The following is a 24,769-nucleotide window of genomic DNA, read 5'->3' on the forward strand; positions in this document are numbered from 1 at the left end:
TCCTCTCCCAGCAGTTGATTCCCTTCTAACTAGGAGAAATTGCCACAAGGCTAGTAAAAAGAACAGGAGTATGCATCCGAAGAAGTGGGCTGTAGTCCACAAAAGCTTATGCTCTAATAAATTTGTTAGTTTCTAAGGTGCCACAAGTACTCCTGTTCTTTTTGCAGATACAGACTAACATGGCTGCTACTCTGAAACCTGTCACAAGGCTAGTGAAAGTCAGCTTTAGTAATAAAGCTTTATCTAAACTGAGCTAAGACCAGACCTGTAGGTGATCAAACTGATGAACCCTCTACTATTAAAGGAAGAGAGAGAATTCTAAAAAGAAAAATCATTAAAAATGAACTGAATACATAAATGCTATTGGTCTTTGGCTAAACCTGTGGTGTCAGAAGGTAAGTAGGTAAAAGTAGTGTAAGTAGGTAAAAACATCAGGGGATGCCAGTTTCACTCACTTGTGCCAGGGAATGGACCTCTATAGTGGGGCAGGTGACAGAATTCCACTACTCTGCCCTGGGGGTTCCGCCTGGGCAGACCAGTCTTACTGTCCAGCTGGAGCTCTCTCTGAACCCTGCTTGCAAAGGCTGCTTCGGAAATTCACAGTAGGGTACTCTGACTGCCCTTTTCTTGGCTGGGCTGAGCAGATCTCACATGAACTACATTACACATTCTAACAATTGTTGGCCAAAATCAGTTGCAAACCAGAGTTTAGATTGTACTTCCTGTTCAAGAAATTGTTTTAAATTGATGTGATATTTGCTTTGAAGTCCTCTTTAAGCCATCATCAAATAGCTGATCTTCTCCCAAAGCGTAGCTGTCACATAACACTGCCAAAGAAATGCCAATGATGGGGGAAGCAAATGTTTTAAAAAAAAAAAAAAAAAAAAAAAAGTTCCTTTGTCTTTCAGGTTTTCTCAAGAGGCAATACTGATTTTTGCTAATATGGGAAGTAATTTGTTTTAGTTAATATCCAAATTAAAAGGTAAAATGCCTGCCCTACAGTGCCCTATATAGCGAGATCTCAATGATTTGAGTTTAATGGGGTTCATGAGTTTTTGCTCCAGTTTTTGTTATGCTTCTGTATAAGGGATGAATTCCTTGCATCTGAACAACACATTTCTTACAAGGAATGTAAAGTCTTGAATATGGCAACTACTCCGTATGGGAGCAGTTTAAGATTTTCTGGGTAGAGGAGTGGGTTTTTCCTAATCCACAAGGTACACTTGAGCTACAGAAGGCAATGAATCCACTGCATAGGATGTGGAAATGGTGATCCAGAAACATGGATTCCATTATCTGCTTGTCATTGGTATGCTGCATGATCTTGAGTGAGCTAGGTAAATTTCCTTCGTTATAGTTTCTAATCAGTCAAATGGTGGTGATATTCTTTCTAAAGCACTGTGATACGTGTGGATGAAAAGTGACTACTGGTAGATTCTCAAACTACTTTTGTTTCCCACTTTGTTATTGTCTACCTGAACAATGAGAACCCAGTTTTAAAAGATTGGTTTTTGTTGACTTTTTAAAATTAATTTCCTTTATTTACATATAGTGGAATTAAAAATTGGTATCCTTTAGTCATGAAAGCTTACCCCATTCATGAACATGACTATGTAATGCCATTTATTGTGGAAAATCAGCTACAGTACTGCATTTGCAAATAAAGTACCATCTTATTTTCCAAGGCGCGTTGTGGCACGTAAAAAATAAAGTGTTCGAGTCAAGAATAAATCTGATAAGTTACCAAATGATTAGTTATTATTTCTGTATTAATATTTGTAGGTGTAACTACATATTATACCGTTATCTTACTGTATTATTACTTTTCTTTTAATTTTTTCATTTCTCTTTCTGCTTTCTAAGAGTTCTAGAAGCCAGTATAGCAGAAAATAAAGCAAGTTTGAAAAGGACACATCCAGAAGTATGGAGTGATTCTCCAAACCCCTATGATCGAAAAAGGCAAGACAGTTGTCCGGTTGGATTAAAGAATGTTGGCAACACATGCTGGTTTAGTGCTGTTATTCAGGTAAGTGCGTTTGCTGACTAGCTGTACTTTCTGTTGTAATATAATTTATACAAAATTAATTGGTGGTGATGGACAGTATCTAAACTTAAAGCTAAAGAATGAGATTTCAGCATTATCTGTTTACTATGTGCCTATAAATGTTCATACTGGTTTTAGTACGGTATGTATACTGGATTACCGATCTGATTTGGTGAGGTGTTGAAGTAAGTCTCAAAACTTGTTAATTAACGACAAAGGGCATGATTTTTCAAAGGTAATGAGGGCCTGTAGCTCACACTTTGACAGCTGCTGGTGCTCAAAGTATTTGAAAATCAAGGAATAAATATTTTAAATAAAATGTCAGAGGTGGGAGGAGGACAAGTGGCTGACTAACCTTTGTTGTTGCAGTTCTAATGATTAGAATGTTTCAGTACCACCACCCAACAATGAACTGTTCGTAGGGTAGCCACAAAGTTGGGGTAAGAGACAGAGCGAAGATCTTTGGAAGAGTGGGGGGAAAAAAGGCCAGTGCAGTCTCAGTCATTCTGTCTTGAGTTAGTCTGGCTAGCTCAGCTAATATACGCATACTGTCGTAGTGGGTAAACTGTTCGTATGTACAGCTGGTATGAAGACTTTATTATTAGTTTGATATAATTATGTATCAAAATGATTTTCACTTTCACAAGGGGAAAAGAATTGAAGTTCCTTAATCAGGAATTGAGAATTTTGCTCATTTGATTTTTAACTCCAAAAAGCAGTAAAAGCAGTTTTCAGTAGCCAGAATTGGTATACCAGGTTTACATTTGAGTGGAGTCATTTAGAGTAAGCTATTAAGAACTAGGTTAAATGTGTGAAGTAAATTAGACTGTAGATAATTTCTCAAGGGAAGCAAAATCTCATCACTGAAAATGATCAAGGCAAGATTAGAATAGGAATGAATTGTATTCCTGTAGAAATCTGTCAGTACTGGCCTGTGGTGATTCAAGGAGATAGACTACATGACCTAAAAGACCTTTTGCTAGCCTAAATAATCATGAATTTATACAGGTAAGGCCAAATTCTGCCATACTCACTGTAATACCTTATTGCTTGAGCAGTCCTGCTCAGTTCAGAACTATGAGAAGTAAAGTACTACTCAAGGTGAATAAGTATACCACAACGTGTCTCTGAACTAGTAAAATTATGTGTTTAGACAAATATCAAATATTCTTTATGCATAATGCTTAAGAAGCTTTACAATTTTATTTTACTAAATGACTCTAAAGGGACAATCAGTCCACCTTTAAATGATTCTGTGGATATCTTGAAAATATGTATCTGTTAGCTGCTGAATATTGTGAAAATAACTGAAATCTAATTGGGAGTGAGATGTTTCTTAAACAATAAACAGTATGCAAAGTATAATTAAGTTGTAAGACCACTCCTGCATCTTAAGACGTTAAACTAGATCATAGAATCCTAGAATATCAGGGTTGGAAGGGACCTCAGGAGGTCATCTAGTCCAACCCCCTGCTTAAAGCAGAACCAACCCCAACTAAATCATCCCAGCCAGGGCTTTGTCCAGCCAGGCCTTAAAAACCTCTAAGGATCCACCACCTCCCTAGGTAACCTATTCCAGTGCTTCACCACCCTCCTAGTGAAATAGTTTTTCCTAAGGGTATGCCTACACTAAGGGATTAATCCGAATTTATATAATTCGAATGTTGGAAACAGATTGTATAAAGTCGAATGTATGTGGCCACACGAAGCACATTAATTCGGCGGTGTGCGTCCATGTACTGGGGCTAGTGTCGATTTCCAGAGCGTTGCACTGTGGGTAGTTATCCCATAGCTATCCCATAGTTCCCGCAGTCTCCCCTGCCCATTGGAATTCTGGGTTGAGATCCCAGTGCCTGATGGGGCAAAAAACATTGTCGCAGGTGGTTCTGGGTACAGCCTCACCCCTCCCTTCATGAAAGCAACGGCAGACAACCATTTCGCGCCTTTTTTCATGGGCGAACACTGCAGTCTCCATACCACGGCAAGCATGGAGCCCGCTCAGCTCAAGACAGCAGTCATGAACATTGTAAACACCTCGCGCGTTCTCGTGCAGTTTATGCTGAGCCAGGACCAAAAAAATGAGGAGAGGAGGAGGCAGCGACAGCAGCCTAGCGACAAGAGTGATGAGGACATGGACATGGACACAGAATTCTCTCAAACCGCGGGCCCCGGTGCTTTGAAGATCATGTTAATGGGGCAGGTTCTATCCATGGAACTCCAATTCTGGGCTCGGGAAACAAGCACAGACTGGTGGGACCACATCGTGTTGCAGGTGTGGGACGATTCCCAGTGGCTGCGAAACTTACGCATGCGTAAGGGCACTTTCATGGAACTTTGACTTGCTTTCCCCTGCCCTGAAGCGCCAGAATACCAAGATGAGAGCAGCCCTCACAGTTGAGAAACGAGTGGCAATAGCCCTGTGGAAGCTTGCAACGCCAGACATCTACCGGTCAGTCAGGAATCAATTTGGAGTGGGCAAATCTACTGTGTGGGCTGCTGTGATGCAAGTAGCCAAAGCAATCACTGAGGTGCTGCTACGAAAGGTAGTGAGTCTGGGAAATGTGCAGGTCTTAGTGGATGGCTTTGCTGCAATGGGATTCCCTAACTGTGGTGGGGCGATAGATGGAACCCATATCCCTATCTTGGCACCGGAGCACCCGGGTACCTGGTACATAAACCGCAAGGGGTACTTTTCAATGGTGCTGCAAGCACTTGTGGATCACAAGGGACGTTTCACCAACATCAATGCGGGCTGGCCGGGAAGAGTTCATGACGCTCGCGTCTTCAGGAACACTAATCCGTTTAAACGGCTGCGGCCAGGGACTTACTTCCCGGACCAGAAAATAATGGTTGGGGATGTTGAAATGCCAATAGTTTATTCTTGGGGACCCAGCCTACCCCTTAATGCCATGGCTCATGAAGCCATACACAGGCAGCCTGGACAGGAGTCAGGAGCTGTTCAGCTACAGGCTGAGCAAGTGCAGAATGGTGGTAGAATGTGCATTTGGCCATTTAAAAGGTCACTGGCGATAGTTACTGACTCGCTCAGACCTCAGCCAAACCAGTATCCCCATTGTTATTGTTGCTTGCTATGTGCTCCACAATCTCTGTGAAAGTAAGGGGGAGACCTTTGTGGCGGGGTAGGAGGCTGAGGCAAATCGCCTGGCTGCTGATTCCGCGCAGCCAGACACCAGGGTGATTAAAAGAGCACACCAGGAAGCGCTGCGCATCAGAGAAGCTTTGAAAATCAGTTTCATGACTGGCCAGGCTACAGTGTGAAATTTCTGTTTGTTTCTCCTTCATGAAAACCTGCCCCCTTTATTGACTCATTCTCTGTAAGGAACCCACCCTCCCCCTTCCCCCCAGCTTGCTTTCAAACCAAATAAAGTCACTATCGTTTAAAAATCATGTATTCTTTATTAATTGATTATAAAAAGATGGAGAGAACCCGGGTGGGGTTTGGGAGGAGGATCGGCAGGAAGGAAATGGCCACTAAAAAAAGGTTAAAAAAATGACAGCCTTTTGCTTGGGCTGTCCACTGGGGTGGAATGGGAGGGTGCACGGAGCCTCCCTCCCCCGTGTTCTTACACGTCTGGGTGAGGAGGCTATGGAACATGGTGAGGGGGCAAGGGGGATTATACAGGGGCTGTAGCGGCACTCTGTTATCCTGCTGCCGTTCCTGAAGCTCCACCAGACGCCGGAGCATGTCTGTTTGCTCACACAGCAGCCCCAGCGTTGCATCCTGCCGCCTCCGATCTTCCTGCCACCACCTCTCATCTCGAGTGTCTCTCATGTCCTCACGTTGGTCCCTCATGTCCTCACGTTCACTGGCTTCTTTCCTATACTTTAAAACCGTGTCCTTCCACTCATTCAGATGAGCTCTTTCACTGCGGGCGGATTCCATGATTTCCGGGAACATCTCGTCTCGTGTCTTCTTTTTCCGACGCCTTATCTGAGATAGCCTTCGGGACAGAGGAGGGAGGCTTGAAAAATTTGCAGCTGCTGGAGGGAGGGAAAAAAGAAGAGAATTTTTTAAAAAGATACATTTTGCAGAACAATGCTTATACTCCTTTACGGTGACCAACACTATTCACATTACATAGCACATGTGATTTCTGTGCGAGGTCGCATTTTGCCTCTTAATATTGAGTGCCTGTGGCTTTGCTGCTAGAGATCACAGACTCAGGTCCGGGCAACAGAATACGGCTTGCATGCGGCCATGGTAAGCCACTGTCTTTCGGCTTCTGCGCCCTCCTTTCCCACATACCAAGCAAAGCCCATTGAGTGCTGCGGTTTTCCTGTTAACCTTCAGCAGCAGAAAACAAACTAACCCCCTCCCCATCCAATTCTCTGGATGATCGCTTTATCCCTCCCCCCACTGCGTGGCTGGTATCAGGGAAGATCCCTGCTAGCCAAATGCGAAAAGCTCAGGGCCAATTCCTTTCCCCTCCTTCCCCCGCGCTTGGCTAACTGCAGGGAAGGATTTCTTTTCAGCCACAGGCAAACAGCCCAGTAGGAACGGCCACCTCTGTCCCCTTAATGAAATTCCCATATTTCAACCAGGTTACCATGAGCGATATCACTCTCCTGAGGATTACACAGCGAGATAAAGAACGGATGTTGCTTGATTGCCAGCAAACACCGGGACCATACGCTGCCAGGCTTTGTCAAACCAATCTGATAGCTTTCTTTGATAGGATAACGAGCCTTGTGGATAAGGGTGAAGCGGTGGATGTGGTATACCTAGACTTTAGTAAGGCATTTGATACGGTCTCGCATGATATTCTTATCGATAAACTAGGCAAATACAAATTAGATGGGGCTACTATAAGGTGGGTGCATAACTGGCTGGATAATCGTACTCAGAGAGTTGTTATTAATGGTTCCCAATCCTGCTGGAAAGGCGTAACGAGTGGGGTACCGCAGGGGTCTGTTTTGGGACCGGCTCTGTTCAATATCTTCATCAACGACTTAGATATTGGCATAGAAAGTACGCTTATTAAGTTTGCGGATGATACCAAACTGGGAGGGATTGCAACTACTTTGGAGGACAGGGTCATAATTCAAAATGATCTGGACAAATTGGAGAAATGGGCTGAGGTAAACAGGATGAAGTTTAACAAAGACAAATGCAAAGTGCTCCACTTAGGAAGGAAAAATCAATTTCACACATACAGAATGGGAAAAGACTGTCTAGGAAGGAGTACGGCAGAAAGGGATCTAGGGGTTATAGTGGACCACAAGCTAAATATGAGTCAACAGTGTGATGCTGTTGCAAAAAAAGCAAACATGATTCTGGGATGCATTAACAGGTGTGTTGTGAGCAAGACACGAGAAGTCATTCTTCCGCTCTACTCTGCTCTGGTTAGGCCTCAGCTGGAGTATTGTGTCCAGTTCTGGGCGCCACATTTTAAAAAAGATGTGGAGAAACTGGAAAGGGTCCAAAGAAGAGCAACAAGAATGATTAAAGGTCTTGAGAACATGACCTATGAAGGAAGGCTGAAAGAATTGGGTTTGTTTAGTTTGGAAAAGAGAAGACTGAGGGGGGACATGATAGCAGTTTTCAGGTATATAAAAGGGTGTCATAAGGAGGAGGGAGAGAACTTGTTCACCTTAGCCTCTAAGGATAGAACCAGAAACAATGGGTTTAAACTGCAGCAAGGGAGGTCTAGATTGGACATTAGGAAAAAGTTCCTAACTGTCAGGGTGGTTAAACACTGGAACAAATTGCCTAGGGAGGTTGTGGAATCTCCGTCTCTGGAGATATTTAAGAGTAGGTTAGATAAATGTCTATTAGGGATGGTCTAGGCAGTATTTGGTCCTGCCATGCGGGCAGGGGACTGGACTCGATGACCTGTCGAGGTCCCTTCCAGTCCTAGAATCTATGAATCTATGAATACCAGATTACTTGCTACTAGCATGGCGTGGTCAAGTGTCCTACCATGGAGGACGGAATAAGGCTGCACTGCCCAGAAACCTTGTGGCAAGGCTTTTGGAGTACCTCCAGGAGAGCTTCATGGAGATGTCCCTGGAGGATTTCCGCTCCATCCCCAGACACGTTAACAGACTTTTCCAGTAGCTGTACTGGCCGCGAATCATCCGTAGTCCTCAGGGCAAAGTAATCATTAAAAAACAGTTGCTTTTAAAACAAGTTTTATATTTTAAAAGGTAAATTCACCTGAGGTCCCTTCCATGGGGTCATGGTCTTGGATACTGGGTTGGGAGGGTACTTCAGTCAGGCTGAGAAAAAGATCTTGGCTGTTGGGGAGAATGGAGTGCTGTGTGCTCTCCACAAGCTCCTCCTCCTCTTCCTCGTCAGCAGAATCCTCAGGTGTAGTTGATGAGATTACCCCCGCCTTGGAATACACGGTCAGAGGTGGGGTAGTGGTGGCGGCCCCCCCCCCAGAACTGCATGCAGTTCGGCGTAGAAGCGGCATGTCCGCGGCTCTGACCTGGAGCGACCGTTTGCCTCCTTTGTTTTTTGATAGGCTTGTCTGAGCTCCTTGACTTTCATGTGGCACTGATCTGAGTCCGTATTGTGGCTTCTCTCCATCGTGCCCTTGGAGATTTTTTTCAAACATTTTATCATTTCGTCTTTTCGAATTAAGTTCTGCTAGCACTGAATCCTCTCCCCATATAGCGATCAGATCCAGTAGCTCCTGTACGGTCCATGCTGGTGCTCTTTTTCGATTATCGGCCTGCATGGTTACCTGTGCTGATGAGCTATCTGTGGTCACCTGTGCTCTCCACGCTGGGCAAACAAGAAATAAAATTCAAATGTTTGGGGGGCTTTTCCTGTCTACCAGGCCAGTGCATCTGAGTTCAGATTGCTGTCCAGAACGGTCACAATGGTGCACTGTGGGATAGCGCCCGGAGACCAATACCATCGAATTGCGTCCACACTAACCCTAATTCGAAATGACAATATCGATTTTGGCGCTACTCCGCTTGTCGGGGTGGAGTACAGAAATCGATTTTAAGAGCCCTTTATTTTGAAATAAATGGCTTCGTTGTGTGGATGGGTGCAGGGTTAATTCGATTTAACGCTGCTAAATCCGAATTAAAGTCAAAGTGTAGACCAGGCCTAATATCCAATCTAGACTTCCCCCACTGCAACTTGAATATTTCTCTTTATCTCAGTTTTTGATGAATTTCTATTGTACAGATACTGTCAGGCTAAATAGTATTGTGTTTTAAATAAACTATTTATATTAGCAGAGCTGCAGATAACACCTCAGTCTGTAAAACTAAAAGAATTTAAAAAATTCCACCAAACTATTCTATTATTCATCATCTGTTTTGTGTGTGTGCTTCTCTGTTTGGTGAAAATGGGCCAGTTAGTTTCAAATTTGTTTGGTCATTGTGTTCTTCCCAGGGCCTCATGCAATAGCAAAACGTTGAAAGGCCTGAGTTTTATGTATTGAGCTAAGTTTTTATTAACACCTAATTTTCACAGATCCAGTCCAGGGTCCCCTCTTGGTCACTCACCAGATTGTTTTTGGAGGAATCCTACTGCTGATCCCTGAGCGTTTAAAGCTTCTGGATTCTGAACAGTCCAGGCATTGCCCTAGTCGTGGGGTCCCTAAGCATATTTTTTGGTTGCAGACCCTCTGTCTAGCATCCTATCCTACAAACTGCCTTGCCCCTTGAATCACTGTTGGTCCTTCAAACTCACCCTATCGCTTAAGCACACTCCATCCAGAACTCCACCTGATGGCATGAGCTTTCTGGTTTACTTCTTCAAGGGCTGTAACAGAGACACTTTGTCCAGAATTTTAACGTTATTGCTCTTTACTTGACCCTATGAGAAATACACAGACTTAACAAAAATGATTAACATACGCACATTCCTTCCTCAGTTTCCTCACTCATCCAGGCCATTCTTTTGGCAGGTGTCAGGGTTGTCTGGGGCTGTCCAATGTCCTTCTGTTGCAGTATGTTACTTAGGGGGTTGTGACGGTCAAGACTGTAACGGGGTGCAAAAAAGTACTAGATAAATTCATGGAGGGGAGGGGAGGTCCATCAATGGCTATTAGCCAGGATGGCAGGGATGGTGTTGCTATTCTCTGTTTGCCAGAAGCTGGGAATGGGTGACAGGGGATGGATCACTTGATAAGCTGTCTGTTCATTCCCTCTGGGGCACCTGGCATTGGTCACTGTCTGAAGACAGGGTACTGGGCTAGATGAACCTTTGGTCTGATCCAGTATGGCCGTTCTTATGAAACTTGGAGCCTTCTTCCCCAGCTCAGCTTCTCTGATCTTGCTCAGTTCAAGTCCTTCCCCTCTCTTGTCCAAACTTCCTGCAAGATCTTTTATAACTTCCTGATTAGTCACCAGTTTGTTGGTCTTGCTTGATAATCTTCCACTGCTCCAAACCCTCAAGCCCCATGCAGACCAACGTGGTCAAACTGGTTTTCCATGGTGGGCACTCTCCTTAGCAGAACTAGTGGTGGTCAGAGTACAGTCATTAAGGTTAAATACTCCCCATTGTCCTCAGTCTGGTGCGTGCCTGTTGCTGGTCCTGCCAGCAATAATGGCATCCACATTTATATAGTGGCGTTCAGCGAGAGCAATTTTCATAGCAAAAATTTTATAACAACTTCATAATATCAACCAGAATTCACAAATAGTACAAGCAAAATCCCCAAATCATCATAGCAACACTGTAGATTAAAAAAAAAAAAAAAAAAGCCCAACACTCTTGAAAACATTTATCTTGATAAAATGTTAATTTTACCCAAAACTCAAATTGTGAGAGAAACTTGACTTGGTAGTTCTTTAATTTGTTTCTTGGCCATTATCTCATGCACAGATTTCTGTCAGATTTTTCAAGAAGATTGACTTTAGCATTCTTATAAATGTTTTTTTTCTAATTTGATGCAAAAAGTCAAATGTATAGTCTAGGTTTTGGTCCATCAGCCAATGGAAACACAGAACTGTGACTAGAAAGCTTAGAAGTTTATGCTAGACCTATGACCTCATGTTAATTGCACTTAATGTGCTACTTTATACCTTGAAGCTGGATTATAAAAGGACTAGCCAGTATTTTATGGTCACTACTTGTATTGTGTGAAATTCTGTAGCATTCACAATTACAATATTACACCTTGATAAATGGTATAATTACTGTTGTTCATAACTAGAAAATGTAATAAAAATAAAATTATCCTTCTTGTGTATGTTTTCATAGTCTTTTTGATTGAAAATGTAGGTTAATTATATTTTGCCTGTCAACTAGAGAGAATTATGTTTGACAACCATACTAGTATAATACATGTAGGTTAATTTTGGACATTATCTAATTCAGTATTTATTTAACCACAGGATGGATAGACTCCTTGGGTTGCATCAACTATAAAAAATATTTCAGGCCTTTTTTAGGATCGTTTTGAAACCTGATTAGAGTCAGCAATATCTAGTGTTGCCTACGTGAGTCACAATAATATACTAAGCAACACAGTCCAAAACAAAATGAAAATAAATACAAAAACTAGTGGTGCATTTTTCTGTTTAGAATATACTGTTCAGCACTACAGCAAAGCTTATAAAATATACATTGTACATTTCAATGTACACAATCTCATGCAATATTGCTTGGCTTCTACTAATTTCTCTGCCAGTTTTGATTTGAACATGTGATCGACTAGTTCCAGTTTCATTTGAGGAGTGTTTTAGAGCAGTCATTTAGAGAGAGTGGCAGCAAAAAACCTGTTACAAGAAGCAAACATTTCTAGAAATGGCATTTATGTGTTGTGTTGAAGCATGTTCCCCCCCCCGTGAGTAAGGAAGGGGAGTTTTCTCAATTTTCATTTGAAGACCAAACTTCAGTTAAAAATAAACTCCTGTAAACAAAATTAAATTAAGTAATTTTAATAATGTACCATAACTTTAAAATAAATTCAGAAAGCTATTTAAGGATCCCATATCAAAATAGAATACATGTTTAGATGATCTCTAACGACTACAAATGAATCAATTTTAAAACAAAGTGGTTGTAAAATGAGTTTTCCCTTCACATACTTGCCAAGACATTAGTTCAAACCCTCAGGGATTCTTCCTCCTTAAGTACACTTGAGAGAATCACTAACATCAGAAGTATTAAGAAATGTATGTGGATGCCTTTGTACAAGTTTAGAAGTATTAACTTGAGAGCTTAGAGTATGTTTTTAAAACAATAATTGTAGGTGTACAGATGTATTCTGTTAATGACTTAATATCCTAAGTTACTCATATAAATGCTAAATAGTATCTTGGTGGTGGCTATTATTTGTATGCTGGTAGAACCTAGGGGTGACAGTCAGGATAGGGGCCCCATTATCCTAGGTGCTATACAAACACATAGGAAAACTAGGTCCCTGGCCCAGTCTACAACCTCTACGGCCCTGATTCATAGATTCAAGAACTGGAAGGGACCTCGAGAGGACATCGAGTCCAGTCCCCTGCCCTCATGGCAGGACCAAATACTGTCTAGACCATCCCTGATAGACATTTATCTAACCTTCTCTTAAATATTTCCAGAGATCGAGATTCCACAACCTCCATAGGCAGTTTATTCCAGTATTTAACACCCTGACAGTTAGGAACTTTTTCCTAATGTCCAACCTAAACCTCCCTTGCTGCAGTTTAAGCCCATTGCTTCTTGTTCTATCCTTAGGGAGAACAAGTTTTCTCCCTCCTCCTTATGACACCCTTTTCGATACCTGAAAACTGCTATCATGTCCCCCCTGTCTTCTCTTTTCCAAACTAAACAAACCCAATTCTTTCAGCCTTCCTTCATAGGTCATGTTCTCAAGACCTTTAATCTTTCCTGTTGCTCTTCTCTGGACCCTCTCCAATTTCTCCATATCTTTCTTGAAATGCAGTGCCCAGAACTGGACACAATACTCCACTTGAGGCCTAACCAGAGCAGAGTAGAGCGGAAGAATGACTTTTTGTGTCTTGCTCACAACACACCTGTTAATACATCCCAGAATCGTGTTTGCTTTTTTTGCAACAGCATCTCACTGTTGACTCATATTTAGCTTGTGGTCAATGATAACTCCTAGATCCCTTTCTGCCGTACTCCTTCCTAGACAGTCTCGTCCCATTCTGTATGTGTGAAACTGATTGTTCCTTCTTAAGTGGAGCACTTTGCATTTGTCTTTGTTAAACTTCATCCTGTTTACCTCAGATAATTTTTCCAATTTGTCCAGATCATTTTGAATTATGATACTGTCCTCCAAAGCAGTTGCAATCCTTCCCAGTTTGGTATCATCCGCAAACTTAATGAGCGTACTTTCTATGCCAATATCTAAGTCGTTAATGAAGATATTGAACAGAGCCGGTCCCAAAACAGACCCCTGCAGAACCCCACTTGTTATGCCTTTCCAGCAGGATTGGGAACCATTAATAACTACTCTCAGAGTATGGTTATCCAGCCAGTTATGCACCCGCCTTATAGTAGCCCCGTCTAAGTAGTATTTGCCTAGTTTATCGATAAGAATATAATGCGAGACGGTATCAAATGCCTTACTTAAGTCTAGTATACCACATCCACTGCTTCTCCCTTATCCACAAGACTCGTTATCCTATCAAAGAAAGCTATCAGATCGGTTTGACACGATTTGTTCTTTACAAATCCATGCTGGCTATTCCCTATCACCTTACCACCTTCCAAGTGTTTGCAGATGATTTCCTTAATTGCTTGCTCCATTATCTTCCCTGGCACAGAAGTTAAAGTAACTGGTCTGTAGTTTCCTGGGTTGTTTTTATTTCCCTTTTTATAGATGGGCACTATATTTGCCCTTTTCCAGTCTTCTGGAATCTCTCCCATCTCCCATGATTTTCCAAAGATAATAGCTAGAGGCTCAGATACCTCTTCTATTAGCTCCTTGAGTATTCTAGGATGCATTTCATCAGGCCCTGGTGACTTGCAGGCATCTAACTTTTCGAAGTGATTTTTAAATTGTTCTTTTTTTATTTTATCTGCTAAACCTACCCCCTTCCCATTAGCATTCACTAGGTTAGTCATTCCTTCAGACTTCTCGGTGAAGACCGAAACAAAGAAGTCATTAAGCATCTCTGCCATTTCCAAGTTTCCTGTTACTGTTTCTCCTTCACTGAGCAATGGTCCTACCCTGTCTTTGGTCTTCCTCTTGCTTCTAATGTATTGATAAAAAGTCGTCTTGTTTCCCTTTATTCCCGTAGCTAATTTGTGCCTTTGCCTTTCTAATCTTGCCCCTGCATTCTTGTGTTGTTTGCCTGTATTCATCCTTTGTAATCTGTCCTAGTTTCCATTTTTTATGACTCCTTTTTATTTTTTAGATCATGCAAGATCTCGTGGTTAAGCCAAGGTGGTCTTTTGCCACATTTTCTCTCTTTCCTAACCAGCGGAATAGCTTGCTTTTGGGCCCTTAATAGTGTCCCTTTGAAAAACTGCCAACTCTCCTCAGTTGTTTTTCCCCTCAGTCTTGATTCAGATGGGCCCTTACCTATCAGTTCTCTGACCTTACCAAAATCCGCCTTCCTGAAATCCATTGTCTCTATTTTGCTGTACTCCCTTCTACCCTTCCTTAGAATTGTGAACTCTATGATTTCATGATCACTTTCACCCAAGCTGCCTTCTACTTTCAAATTCTCAATGAGTTCCTCCCTATTTGTTAAAATCAAGTCTAGAACAGCTTCCCTCCTAGTAGCCTTTTCAACCTTCTGAAATAAAAAGTTGTCTGCAATGCAGTCCAAGAATTTGTTGGATAGTCTGTGCCCCACTGTGTTATTTTCCCAACATATATTTGGATAGTTGAAGTCCCCCATCGCTACCAAATCTTGGGCTTTGGATGATTTTGTTAGTTGTTTAAAAAAAGCCTCATTAACCTCTTCCACCTGGTTAGGTGGCGTGTAGTAGACTCCTAGCATGGCATCACCCTTGTTTTTTACCCCTTTTAGCCTAACCCAGGGACTCTCAACACTTCCGTCTCCTATGTCCATCTCCACCTCAGTCCAAGTGTGTACATTTTTAACATATAAGGCAACACCTCCTCCCTTTTTCCCCTGTATGTCCTTCCTGAGCAAGCTGTACCCATCCACACCAACATTCCAATCATGTGTATTATCCCACCCAGTTTCAGTAATTCCAACAATGTCATAGTTGTATTTATTTATTAGCACTTCTAGTTCTTCCTGCTGATTGATCTTGCCATGCTTATGAATGAGTAGTCCCACTGAGCTCAGTGGGTCATTCGTCTATGTAAAGTTGAGCATGTGCCTAAGTGTTTGCAGAATTAGGGCATAATTTAAGAAAGAGTGGTCCTAATAAATACTAGGAAGGAAAATGGAGAGGTGGAGAGGTTAAGGGTACAATGATAGAGTATCAGTGGTTGCTATTATTGGGTCCATAGGCTAGCTGTGTGTGCAATGTGTTGATTCTGAGGCATTTAATTTACATAATATTACACACAGACACAACCCTACGTTAATCATTGTGTCAGAGCAGCAATGAATAATGTGTAGTAAATAAGGCCTACATGTGTACGTTGTTCAATGTTCACAAAACAACATACTCAATAGCTGCTCACTCAGCAAGCACCATCCAACCTCTGTGGTGAATCAGAGAGGGTCCTACACAAAAAATAGTGTATGAACATGTGTCACGGGTACCAGGTGAGCTTCACGTTAGACAATGTTTTGTTTGTTTTGTTTTTTTTACACTCCGTTCTGAAGTTTCCCCTAGCTTTGAGAATATTGGGATATGGGTGTTGGAATTTACTGTCAGTTTTTATTGTTTGCCAAAACTATGGTTTACAATAAATTCTTCTGATACAGTTCCAAATTATATTTATCTTCTTGTTTTGGGGTGGGTTTAATTAGATGGGGAAAAGCTAGATGGAAAGAAAAGGGAAGGGAGAAGGGGACTTGAAGAGGAGGGGAGAGTGGGACAGGACAAGGAAGGAGAGGGTAAGAGGGATAGGTGTGCAGTGAAGCTGAGGTAAAGACTGTGAGGGAGAAGTTCAGGAAAAAACTGTCAATTAGCACTGTCTCTGAGCAAAGTTGTCCATGCTATCAACAACGTACATCACCAGATACTTGGTTAAACCCATTATTTCCGTTTGCAGTTTGAATCTGTTTTGTTTCTCAGCCAAATTCTACTTTAATAGCCTAAATTTTATGTCCCTGTGGAGTCAGACCTTATAATACTATTTTTAAATGTAATAGTAGTCGTAAGACTTACTAACTTACCAATTCTTTGTTTTTGACCATTCTTACCTCTTTCTGGTTTCTAGCGTTCCACTGTGATAGTGTTCTTCTCTGGGGGCTATTCCTGCCTTCATGCCTAAGGCAACTCTGTTTCATCTTTAGCAGGAGATATTGCCTAGCTTTTTTCCCTGTCTTGTCGCATGTTCTAGAAGTTATTTAAAAAAAAAAATTAATGCTAAAGATTTTTGGTCATCTGAGCAATTAATTATCATGTGAGAGGGCTTCCCACTAACCCAACCTCACTTCTTTTCATAAATAATAATTCTGCCTGTGCTACCATTTGTCTAATAGCACAATTATGTGTGTCCATACTGAAGCATGTGTGAGTGATGCCAGAGTACTGCCTTATAATTATGTGTCAGTGTGGAGTGTCCTGTTAGTAGCTCTTGCCAACAATCCTGTTTGCTCATCATGCTCACTTGTAACAGGGAAGGGAAATGCAGGCTCTCTGGTTTTCTGTTTTAGGTTTTCTTGGTATGGGTATGCTTGACCCTTCTTCGTGCTAGATTTTGTTTTGTTTCTCTAGTTCAGTTTGTCTTGTACTTATTTAATGTGTCCTCCTAAAGAAGCAGAAGAAATTCAAACTTTGTTGCCAACTACTTTCCATGTGTCCCCTATATCTTTCATGCTTTGAACTCTCAGTAGCGTCTTTACTGCTCAGAGACTTATAAATGTTTGTGTATTTTTCACTGTGATAGGTATGACAATATCCTACAATTTTCTGGACAAATAGTTTTGAGTTGTATTAAAATATCTAAGGAGGTCATTGTATTAAAAATGTGTGAATGGGTTTATGTATTATCATGGGATGGTATGTGACTTCTTATACGCGGGAGACAGGACTAATGTAAACACGGGGAAGTTTTATGTGCTTCAAAGGACTCTTGTTTTGAAACACTGAACCAAACAAGATTGAATTTTTCATTGAGTGGTTTTTAATAAGAAATATTTGGGAAGAGGGGAATGCAAGTTAGTAACCTCTGGAGCCATCTTTTTGAAGCTTCAAGAGAAATCCATTGTCTGGCTGATTACCTATTAATGGTCTCTTCAAAGGCCAAAACTAGATAAAGGAGGGACTCTCTAACTTGTGGAGGAGCGAGTTCTGAGCAAAAGTGGTTATGAATTGGTGACCACAATTAAAAACCTTGTGTGGGGTTTGAACGGCTAATCACTAACCAGAACCATTGTTGGAGTTTGGGGATGATCTCTGGTAAGCCAGTTAGCATGCATATAGGTCCTATTGTTGTTTTTAATGTTTTCTGTGTGATGCTTTTACTTTGACAATAAAAGCACTTGCTTAGAAGGAGCTGTGTGGCAATTACATTGTTGTTAGTCTCTGAAGAGAAAACAAAATGAAGTTTAGGCAGTCCTCCCTGCTGGGGGTTATCGGGGAAATACTCAGTCAGGAGGGACAAGAGACTCATGATGCCACCTAAGAGAGGTGACTGTTGAGGAGCCTGAAGCCTAGAGTGGATACCCTTGCTGGACCACTGAAGGGAAATGCAGGCGAAGTTGCCCTGAACTGGGATGTTCACCATATTTCCCTTTTACTTTAATTTCTTTCTTTTTCCTATCAAACAATCCAACTGCCCTGACCCGACCCAACTCTCCGTGCTCTAACTTTGCTGCTAGAAGCTACCAGTTGCTAGGCAGCATCTTCACTCTTCCTCAGGTTTCCTATGCAACTTGTTGCCATGGTGCTCCCTGTCAGTGTAAGCATATTTGGCAGAGAGCCACCATTTCCAGCCCAGGTACGTAATAAATATTTTCAAATAAATTTAGTACTTTATACAGCAGGTAACTTGAAGACCTAACATGTTTGTCATGAGGTTTGGAGTACAACCCAGACCAGTAAGGGTGTGTGTCCCCACTTGCCCTGCAACCCTGGGTTCCTCACAGTGCTTCACTGCTCTAGCATCAAAAGGTGTTACTGAAGAATGGACTCCATTTAGGTTCAACATGATGAGAGAGAACTCAGAGAATCTGGTATAATCTTGATTGACAAATAGAGGGGAACCTAGTAGCAACATATGTATTTAGATCACCTAACACTTAAAAGATGAAAGATTCTTGTGGTGATTTATATTTTTAGAAGCTCTAACACCTTCATTATTTGCAACTCATCTTTGAAATTTCTGCTAGACAACTCTGGCTAGGGAAGTGTCTTTTCCTGGTCCCCTGAAATTCAGTTCAGGTTTAGCTGAGATGTAAGCTAGTAAAATCACTGTTTGCTGCCTTTTGTTTGCATGGCTCATGAGAACTTTTACCACATGCCAAAATATGTGAACATGAATATTCCAAAGAGCTGGGCCACTTCAAAAAGTAGCAGTAGAAGACACTGCACTGGTAACACGTGAGGGCTGCCAGAGGAGCTGTAGCAGTGAGCAGAGTTGGGAGCTAAACCTGACAGTTGGCCTTACCATCCCCACTCCCCCCGCAATAGAAAAACACCATGGTGCATGGCTCAGGAGCTCTCCCAGTGTCTGTGGGAGAGAAGGCTACTGCTCTCCCCTATGCCCCAGCATGTTGTCAGTAGCACAGCCTTCTCCTACTGTCAGTTGTATATTTCAAGCGGTAGACATGTGTTGCATGCTGGAACTTCAGGATTCATTCTCTGATTCATGATTGCGTGGTTAGTACAGTTGTACATATTATTAGTATTTGTTTTTACCTTTTTCCTTTGAAAGAACCCTAAGAGTTTTTTTTTAAATAGCGATATCAAAATAATGTTGTTCACACTGTGCTAAGCCAAACACTCAAAAATTAAGATATTGTTGTCTATGCAACCTTAATTCGTCCCCTATGTCTATATTATTATGCAGTTATAGTATTTTTTCCTCAGGACCTCTACCTCATTCAGTGCGCAAGATCGATGCGCAAGGGGGCAGAATTATGATTGCCCAGACAATCGTAAATCTGGCATTTCTGAACTTTAACTGTTGGCCTGTGCAACCAAATAAGTTTAATTTTAACATAGATTTTTTTGGTCAGTAATTTATTGAATCTTGGTACTATTTGTTCTGTTCCTTTGATTCTTCTTGTAGGGTATGTCTAATCTCGGACTAATCAACCTAAAGGCAATTTGACGAAACTTTTCATTAGAGGGTTTAGTAAATTAGGTTTTTACAGCAACTTAGTTAAACCTTTCTCTTGGCCTTGGTAAACTAGAACAGCTAAAGTAACTTCCTCTTACTTTGTCTAATCCTAAATAGCATGCTTTACAAGCCCTCTTGTTGAAATTTTTTCTCGCCCTTATTTTGCCAAGTAAAGAGCTTACATCAGACCCCATTGATGTCCATGGGAATTGTTCCATTAACTTCCAGTTGGTTTGGGTCAGGCCCAAAGTGGGTAAATAGTTTAAAAACACAAAACAAAAACACACAACTCCTGGCCCTAGCTGTTGGGAGGCTTGTACTCCATTATGGATAGGATTTCCATATAATATTATTTCTTGCTATTAGAGTAGCTTATTTTGTAATGGTAATATTGACCCTAATGGTGTGCACCTTTTACTCGAGTATAACCAAGCTTGCTGAAATTTTTTTCAAGATGTCAAAAATTGGCATAAATTGAATTAAAGTTAAAAGGGGGCAAAACTAATCTACTGGAGTACTAGCAGTACCAAGTTGTCCCAAACAAAATACGTTCATTAATAATCAGCATCAATCAAGCTCTAGCCAAGTTGTAATAATTTATTCTCTTAGAGTAGAAATAATATCTGATTTTTAAAGATGTCATCAGGCATGCTACTCGAGAGTGTATTTGGTACTGCACAAAACACAATCTCTGACACGATCTCTGCTCTATGGTACTAAAATCTAAACAGTGAAAACTATACAGACATTAAGTACCTTGGATGAGCTGAGAGAGCATATTAGAGTGATGAAATACTTTTATTAAATATGTAAAAGCACTTCCTATTTGTAGAATATATTGCATATTAGTTAATATATAATAAGTACTGTAATCTTAGTGAAGAACTTAGAGATCCAACATGGATTTCTGCACTCTCTCTTTGTGAAGGTGTCTTATTAACCCAACTTGAAAACTGTCAGTGATTTTTGGGTTTCAGCTAAGTTAATCTCTTCTAAATTTTCCCTCAGTCTACATATGAGTTAATTTTGTATTTTTTCTCTCTGACTTTTAAGTCTTCTTGTTAATTTGCTGAAAAAAATCATTGCCTCTTTGTGCTGCTGACACATTGTTATCATGCACAACAGCTCCATCAGTGTTGTTATTGTGACCAGTATTTACCCACTCATCATTACTCTAGGAATCAAAACTCAGTATGGCAAAATCATCTACACAGAGAACCTCTCACCAAATCACGCTATTATTTTGTAGCATTTCACTAATTGGTTGAGCACCAGTATTCAAAATCACTTTGACCTCTGAATTTGAGAGAAAATGACCTATGTAAGAGATTCTTTTGACACTTAAGTTACGTTTTTCTAATTGAGTTTTAAAAATACATAATTTATTAAGTTATATGTAATTTGCAATGTGGGAAATGAAAGTTAAATAAAATTTTACCAGTCTTTTTTCCTAGATTTCCCCTCCCCAAAAAGAAACTAAAAGGAGTTGACAGCCAAATATTTTCAAACAGTAGTCATACATTTGGCATTGAAGCAACTGTTTCTTAGTACTGTATGCTGGCAGTCTGCAAACAGAATTTGAAAGTTTCACTTCAGAAAATGTCTGTCTGAAATTACATAAAGCAGCTTATTGATGATCCTCCATCTAGAGGCAAAAATAGGATGCTTATACCCAGAAAGAATTATTGGGTTTTTGTTGTTTACTCTTTTAGTATTATAATGGCAACTGGTACCTAAACGATGGTGAAGAATCTGTTCATGGTTCAGTTATATACCTGTTTGCTGGATTTAATGTGTTCACTGTCTCTACACATCAATAACACTGCTCTACAGCCAAAATGCTTCTGAAATAAATGTAGTCAAACTTTACTAATTCTGGGTCACTGAGAATGAAAATGATGCTTAAAATTGTTGATTGGCTCTAGTTTTCAAGATATGCTATTGGATCAGTATATATGATCCTTGACTTGGGAATGGTGGAGGATAAGTGAGTTATAAAGGGAAGGGATCTCAATTTAAACCAGAAATGACTAAAATACATCTTTGACTCGATCTATGAATAAATGTATGATTGGGTTTGGACAGTACTTGCTTTTTAGGCAAAACAATGAATGATGCAATCTGAAGCTGGTATTGTGTCATACATGATATGAATTGCATCATGTTATTCCTAGAAGTCATGGATGATGCAATTATAATGAAGCTTACACCACTCTGAACAAATTGCCCTATATCAGCTCTAGAAATCATACAGTGTCGTGCTCTCTTATTTGTCAGTGTTTGATTTTGCAAAGGGACACATTTCTGTTTAGCCAAAGTGAGCAGAGATGCCTCGTACTTGTGTGAACAGTGCAGATAACTTCTGCTATGTTTGTGGTGAAGTGACTTTTGCATCACAAAAGTGCAGTATAACCACTATGGTTAAGAAAGCCTATCACCTTTATTTTGGCTGCAAAATTGGAGATCAGGACAAGAGGTGGGCCCCACACATATGCTGCAACACTTGTGCAACAAATCTTGGACAGTGGTTGAACAGGAAAAGGAAATCTATGCCTTTTGCAGTGCCAATGATTTGGAGAGAGCCAACAGATCATACCAGCAATTGTTACTTCTGCATGGTGCCTCCAGTTGGGAAAGGTGTGTCAAAGAAGAAAAAGTGGACTGTGCATTATCCAAACATTCCATCAGCTATACGCCCAGTACCCCAGGGAGAAGGACTGCCGGTTCCTGATGCACCAGAATCATTCTCACTTGAGTCAGATGAGGACGAGGATGAAACTTCTGGTCCTGAACCATCAATGTCACAGGACCCACATTTTCTCCCATCCTCCTCCTCTGAACCACACCTCCTAACACAAGGTGAACTGAATGACCTTGTCAGGGATTTGGAACTACCCAAGAGTAAGGCAGAGCTGTTGGGCTCTGGACTACAGCAGTGGAATCTCCTGGCAGGTGATGTTAGGGTTTCCATGTTCAGTGACCATCAAAAGGATCTTGTGCCATTCTTCTTCATGGAAGGTGATCTTGTAGCCTGCAACAACATCGATGGTATGATGGCAGCCCTCAACATCGTTCACGATCCAGATGAGTGGAGACTGTTCATTGATTCATCGAAGACGAGTCTTAAAGCTGTTTTACTGCATAATGGCAATGTTTTGCCATCAATTCCAGTTGGTCATGTGGTCCATATGAAGGAAACCTATGACAACATGAAACAACTTTTGAGGTGCATAAACTATAACCAACATCAGTGGTAGCTTTGTGGCGATTTGAAGGTTGTTGCTCTCTTGCTTGGTCTGCAGACTGGATACACAAAGTACTGCTGTTTTCTCTGCGAATGGGATAGTCGTGCAAGAGATTCCCACTACATCAAGAAAGATTGGCCACTCCGACAGTCATTGGAGCCTGGGAGGAAAAGTGTTCAGCATCCACCACTTGTTGACTCAAGGAAGATTTTACCACCACCCTTACACATCAAGCTGGGTCTGATGAAGAACTTTGTCAAGGCCATTGACAAAACACAAGCAGCTTTCAAGTACCTCTGTGGAAAATTTCCAAGGTTAAGTGAAGCTAAGATAAAGGAAGGTGTCTTTTTTGGTCCTCAGATTCGTGAACTTCTTCGAGATGATGCATTTGACCATGCACTGCATGGCAAGGAAAGACGGCATGGAAAGCCTTCCAGTTAGTGGCAATAAATTTTCTCGGAAACAACAAGGCAGACAACTACAGGTTGTTGGTGGAAAACCTCCTCAAGACATACAAAAGCTTTGGTTGCAACATTTCACTAAAGATACATTTTTTGCATTCTCATCTAGATTTTTTTTCCACCGAACTGCGGAGCAGTGAGCGACGAGCACGGCGAGCGATTTCACCAGGACATTGCAACAATGGAGAAACACTATCAGGGCAAATGGAGCCCATCAATGCTTGCAGACTATTGCTGGACAGTGACAAGAGATGCTCCATTTAATGAATACAAGAGACAAGCCAAGAAGCGCCGAGTAGACACTGAATAGGACTAAACTATGTACATAATAGTTTTTTGCCTTTTGTTTCATAATAAATTTTATTTATATAACCCTTTTGCTGATTTTTGAAGTGTTACATAAACAGGACAGGTGAAATATTATCATGTAAAGTAACCATAAACACATGAAAAGACCTAGGTTTACAATTTATGATTAAAACTCTATCTACACAATATACATAGACATAAAATGTAAAAACTTAAGTATCTTAGAAACAGTAGCCAATCAGTTGTTTTAATTGTCATATATGAATTCAGCACATCAAAATACATAATAAATAGCACATTTTTTCTCTGAAGCAGATGACTTCTCAAAAATTGTAGACCACTGTAATTTAATGCACTATTGAGGTAGATACTTATTAATCCTTGGAGTATGAAGGATATGGATGTTCAGTGTTATACACTGAAGGCTGTGTTGTGTACAATTGGCATTATTTGTATTCCTTTAACGCCTAGAGACCATACATAAAATGAGGATCCCCATTATATTGCCTATTCTAGAAAAATACAACAAAAAGATGGTCCCTACCCAAAAGAGAGTCTTGCAATAACTCTTTTTAGTATTTTTTCTATTTCATCACTAAAGCAAGTTTCATCTTGCTCCCTTGTGAAGTGCTGGATGATCCCTCTGTTTCTTCCCATTTTCCACCAGGTGGGAGCCTTAGCTTACCTGCCCTCCTTAGAATTCTGATAGTCTCATCTCTGTAACTGCTAATACTGGTTGCTTTCTGTACTTGCTGGTTCCTAGGAGTAGAGGGAGACTATATTGACAGGCAACAGGGATCAGAGGTGCCTGTGGCAGGATAGGTCAGGACTTGATCCACGCAGGAGTCCCGCCCTATTTTCCCAGCAGCTAGAAACTCTGTCTGACAGGCTTATTGCTGTTTGGTGGCTCTGCTGTAATTTCTCAGGTGATAGGAAATCCAGCTAATTTCCAACGTGTTAAAATACTGCACTTTGTATCTCATTTCACAAAATAAAATACACAAATATATTTAAAATGTAATAGTGTTAAGTCCTTCTGGAATGAATGGGATTTTCAATATTCATTGTAATGTTTTTGTGCTAAGCATTACTGTATATTCCGAAACTTTTTGCAGTAATTTGAAAAGAACACAAACTCAATAGTAAGAATATTTGATTTAGTTTGATTTAAATTCCCAAAAAGGGAGGATTATTTTTAGTTTTTAGCCACTGAAAATTAAGCTCATAAAACGTGAAATATCACCCCCCTGGACTAATGCCTTCTCATCAAGGATTCAGATTTTTTAGAGCAAATACTTCATTGTTATTGGTTTAGGGCTATATATAGCAATGAATGTAGCTGCCTTTTGTTGAAATGTTCTTAAAGATCATTCATGGTGAACT

General features: G+C 40.8%; 1 protein-coding gene across 5 annotated transcripts in view; it reads left to right on the forward strand.

The window, feature by feature from the left end:
* The window catches only part of USP25 (ubiquitin specific peptidase 25), a 141,737-nt gene that overhangs the window by 47,112 nt on the left and 69,856 nt on the right, over window positions 1-24,769 (forward strand). For all 5 annotated transcript variants that reach the window (XM_054047277.1, XM_054047286.1, XM_054047294.1 and 2 more), the window contains exon 5: window positions 1,864-2,026. In XM_054047277.1, the coding sequence (XP_053903252.1) occupies window positions 1,864-2,026 (163 nt within the window). The remainder of the gene's footprint in view (window positions 1-1,863; window positions 2,027-24,769) is intronic.

The sequence above is a fragment of the Malaclemys terrapin genome, chromosome 1, assembly GCF_027887155.1.
Source record: "Malaclemys terrapin pileata isolate rMalTer1 chromosome 1, rMalTer1.hap1, whole genome shotgun sequence".
NCBI lineage: Eukaryota > Metazoa > Chordata > Testudines > Emydidae > Malaclemys > Malaclemys terrapin.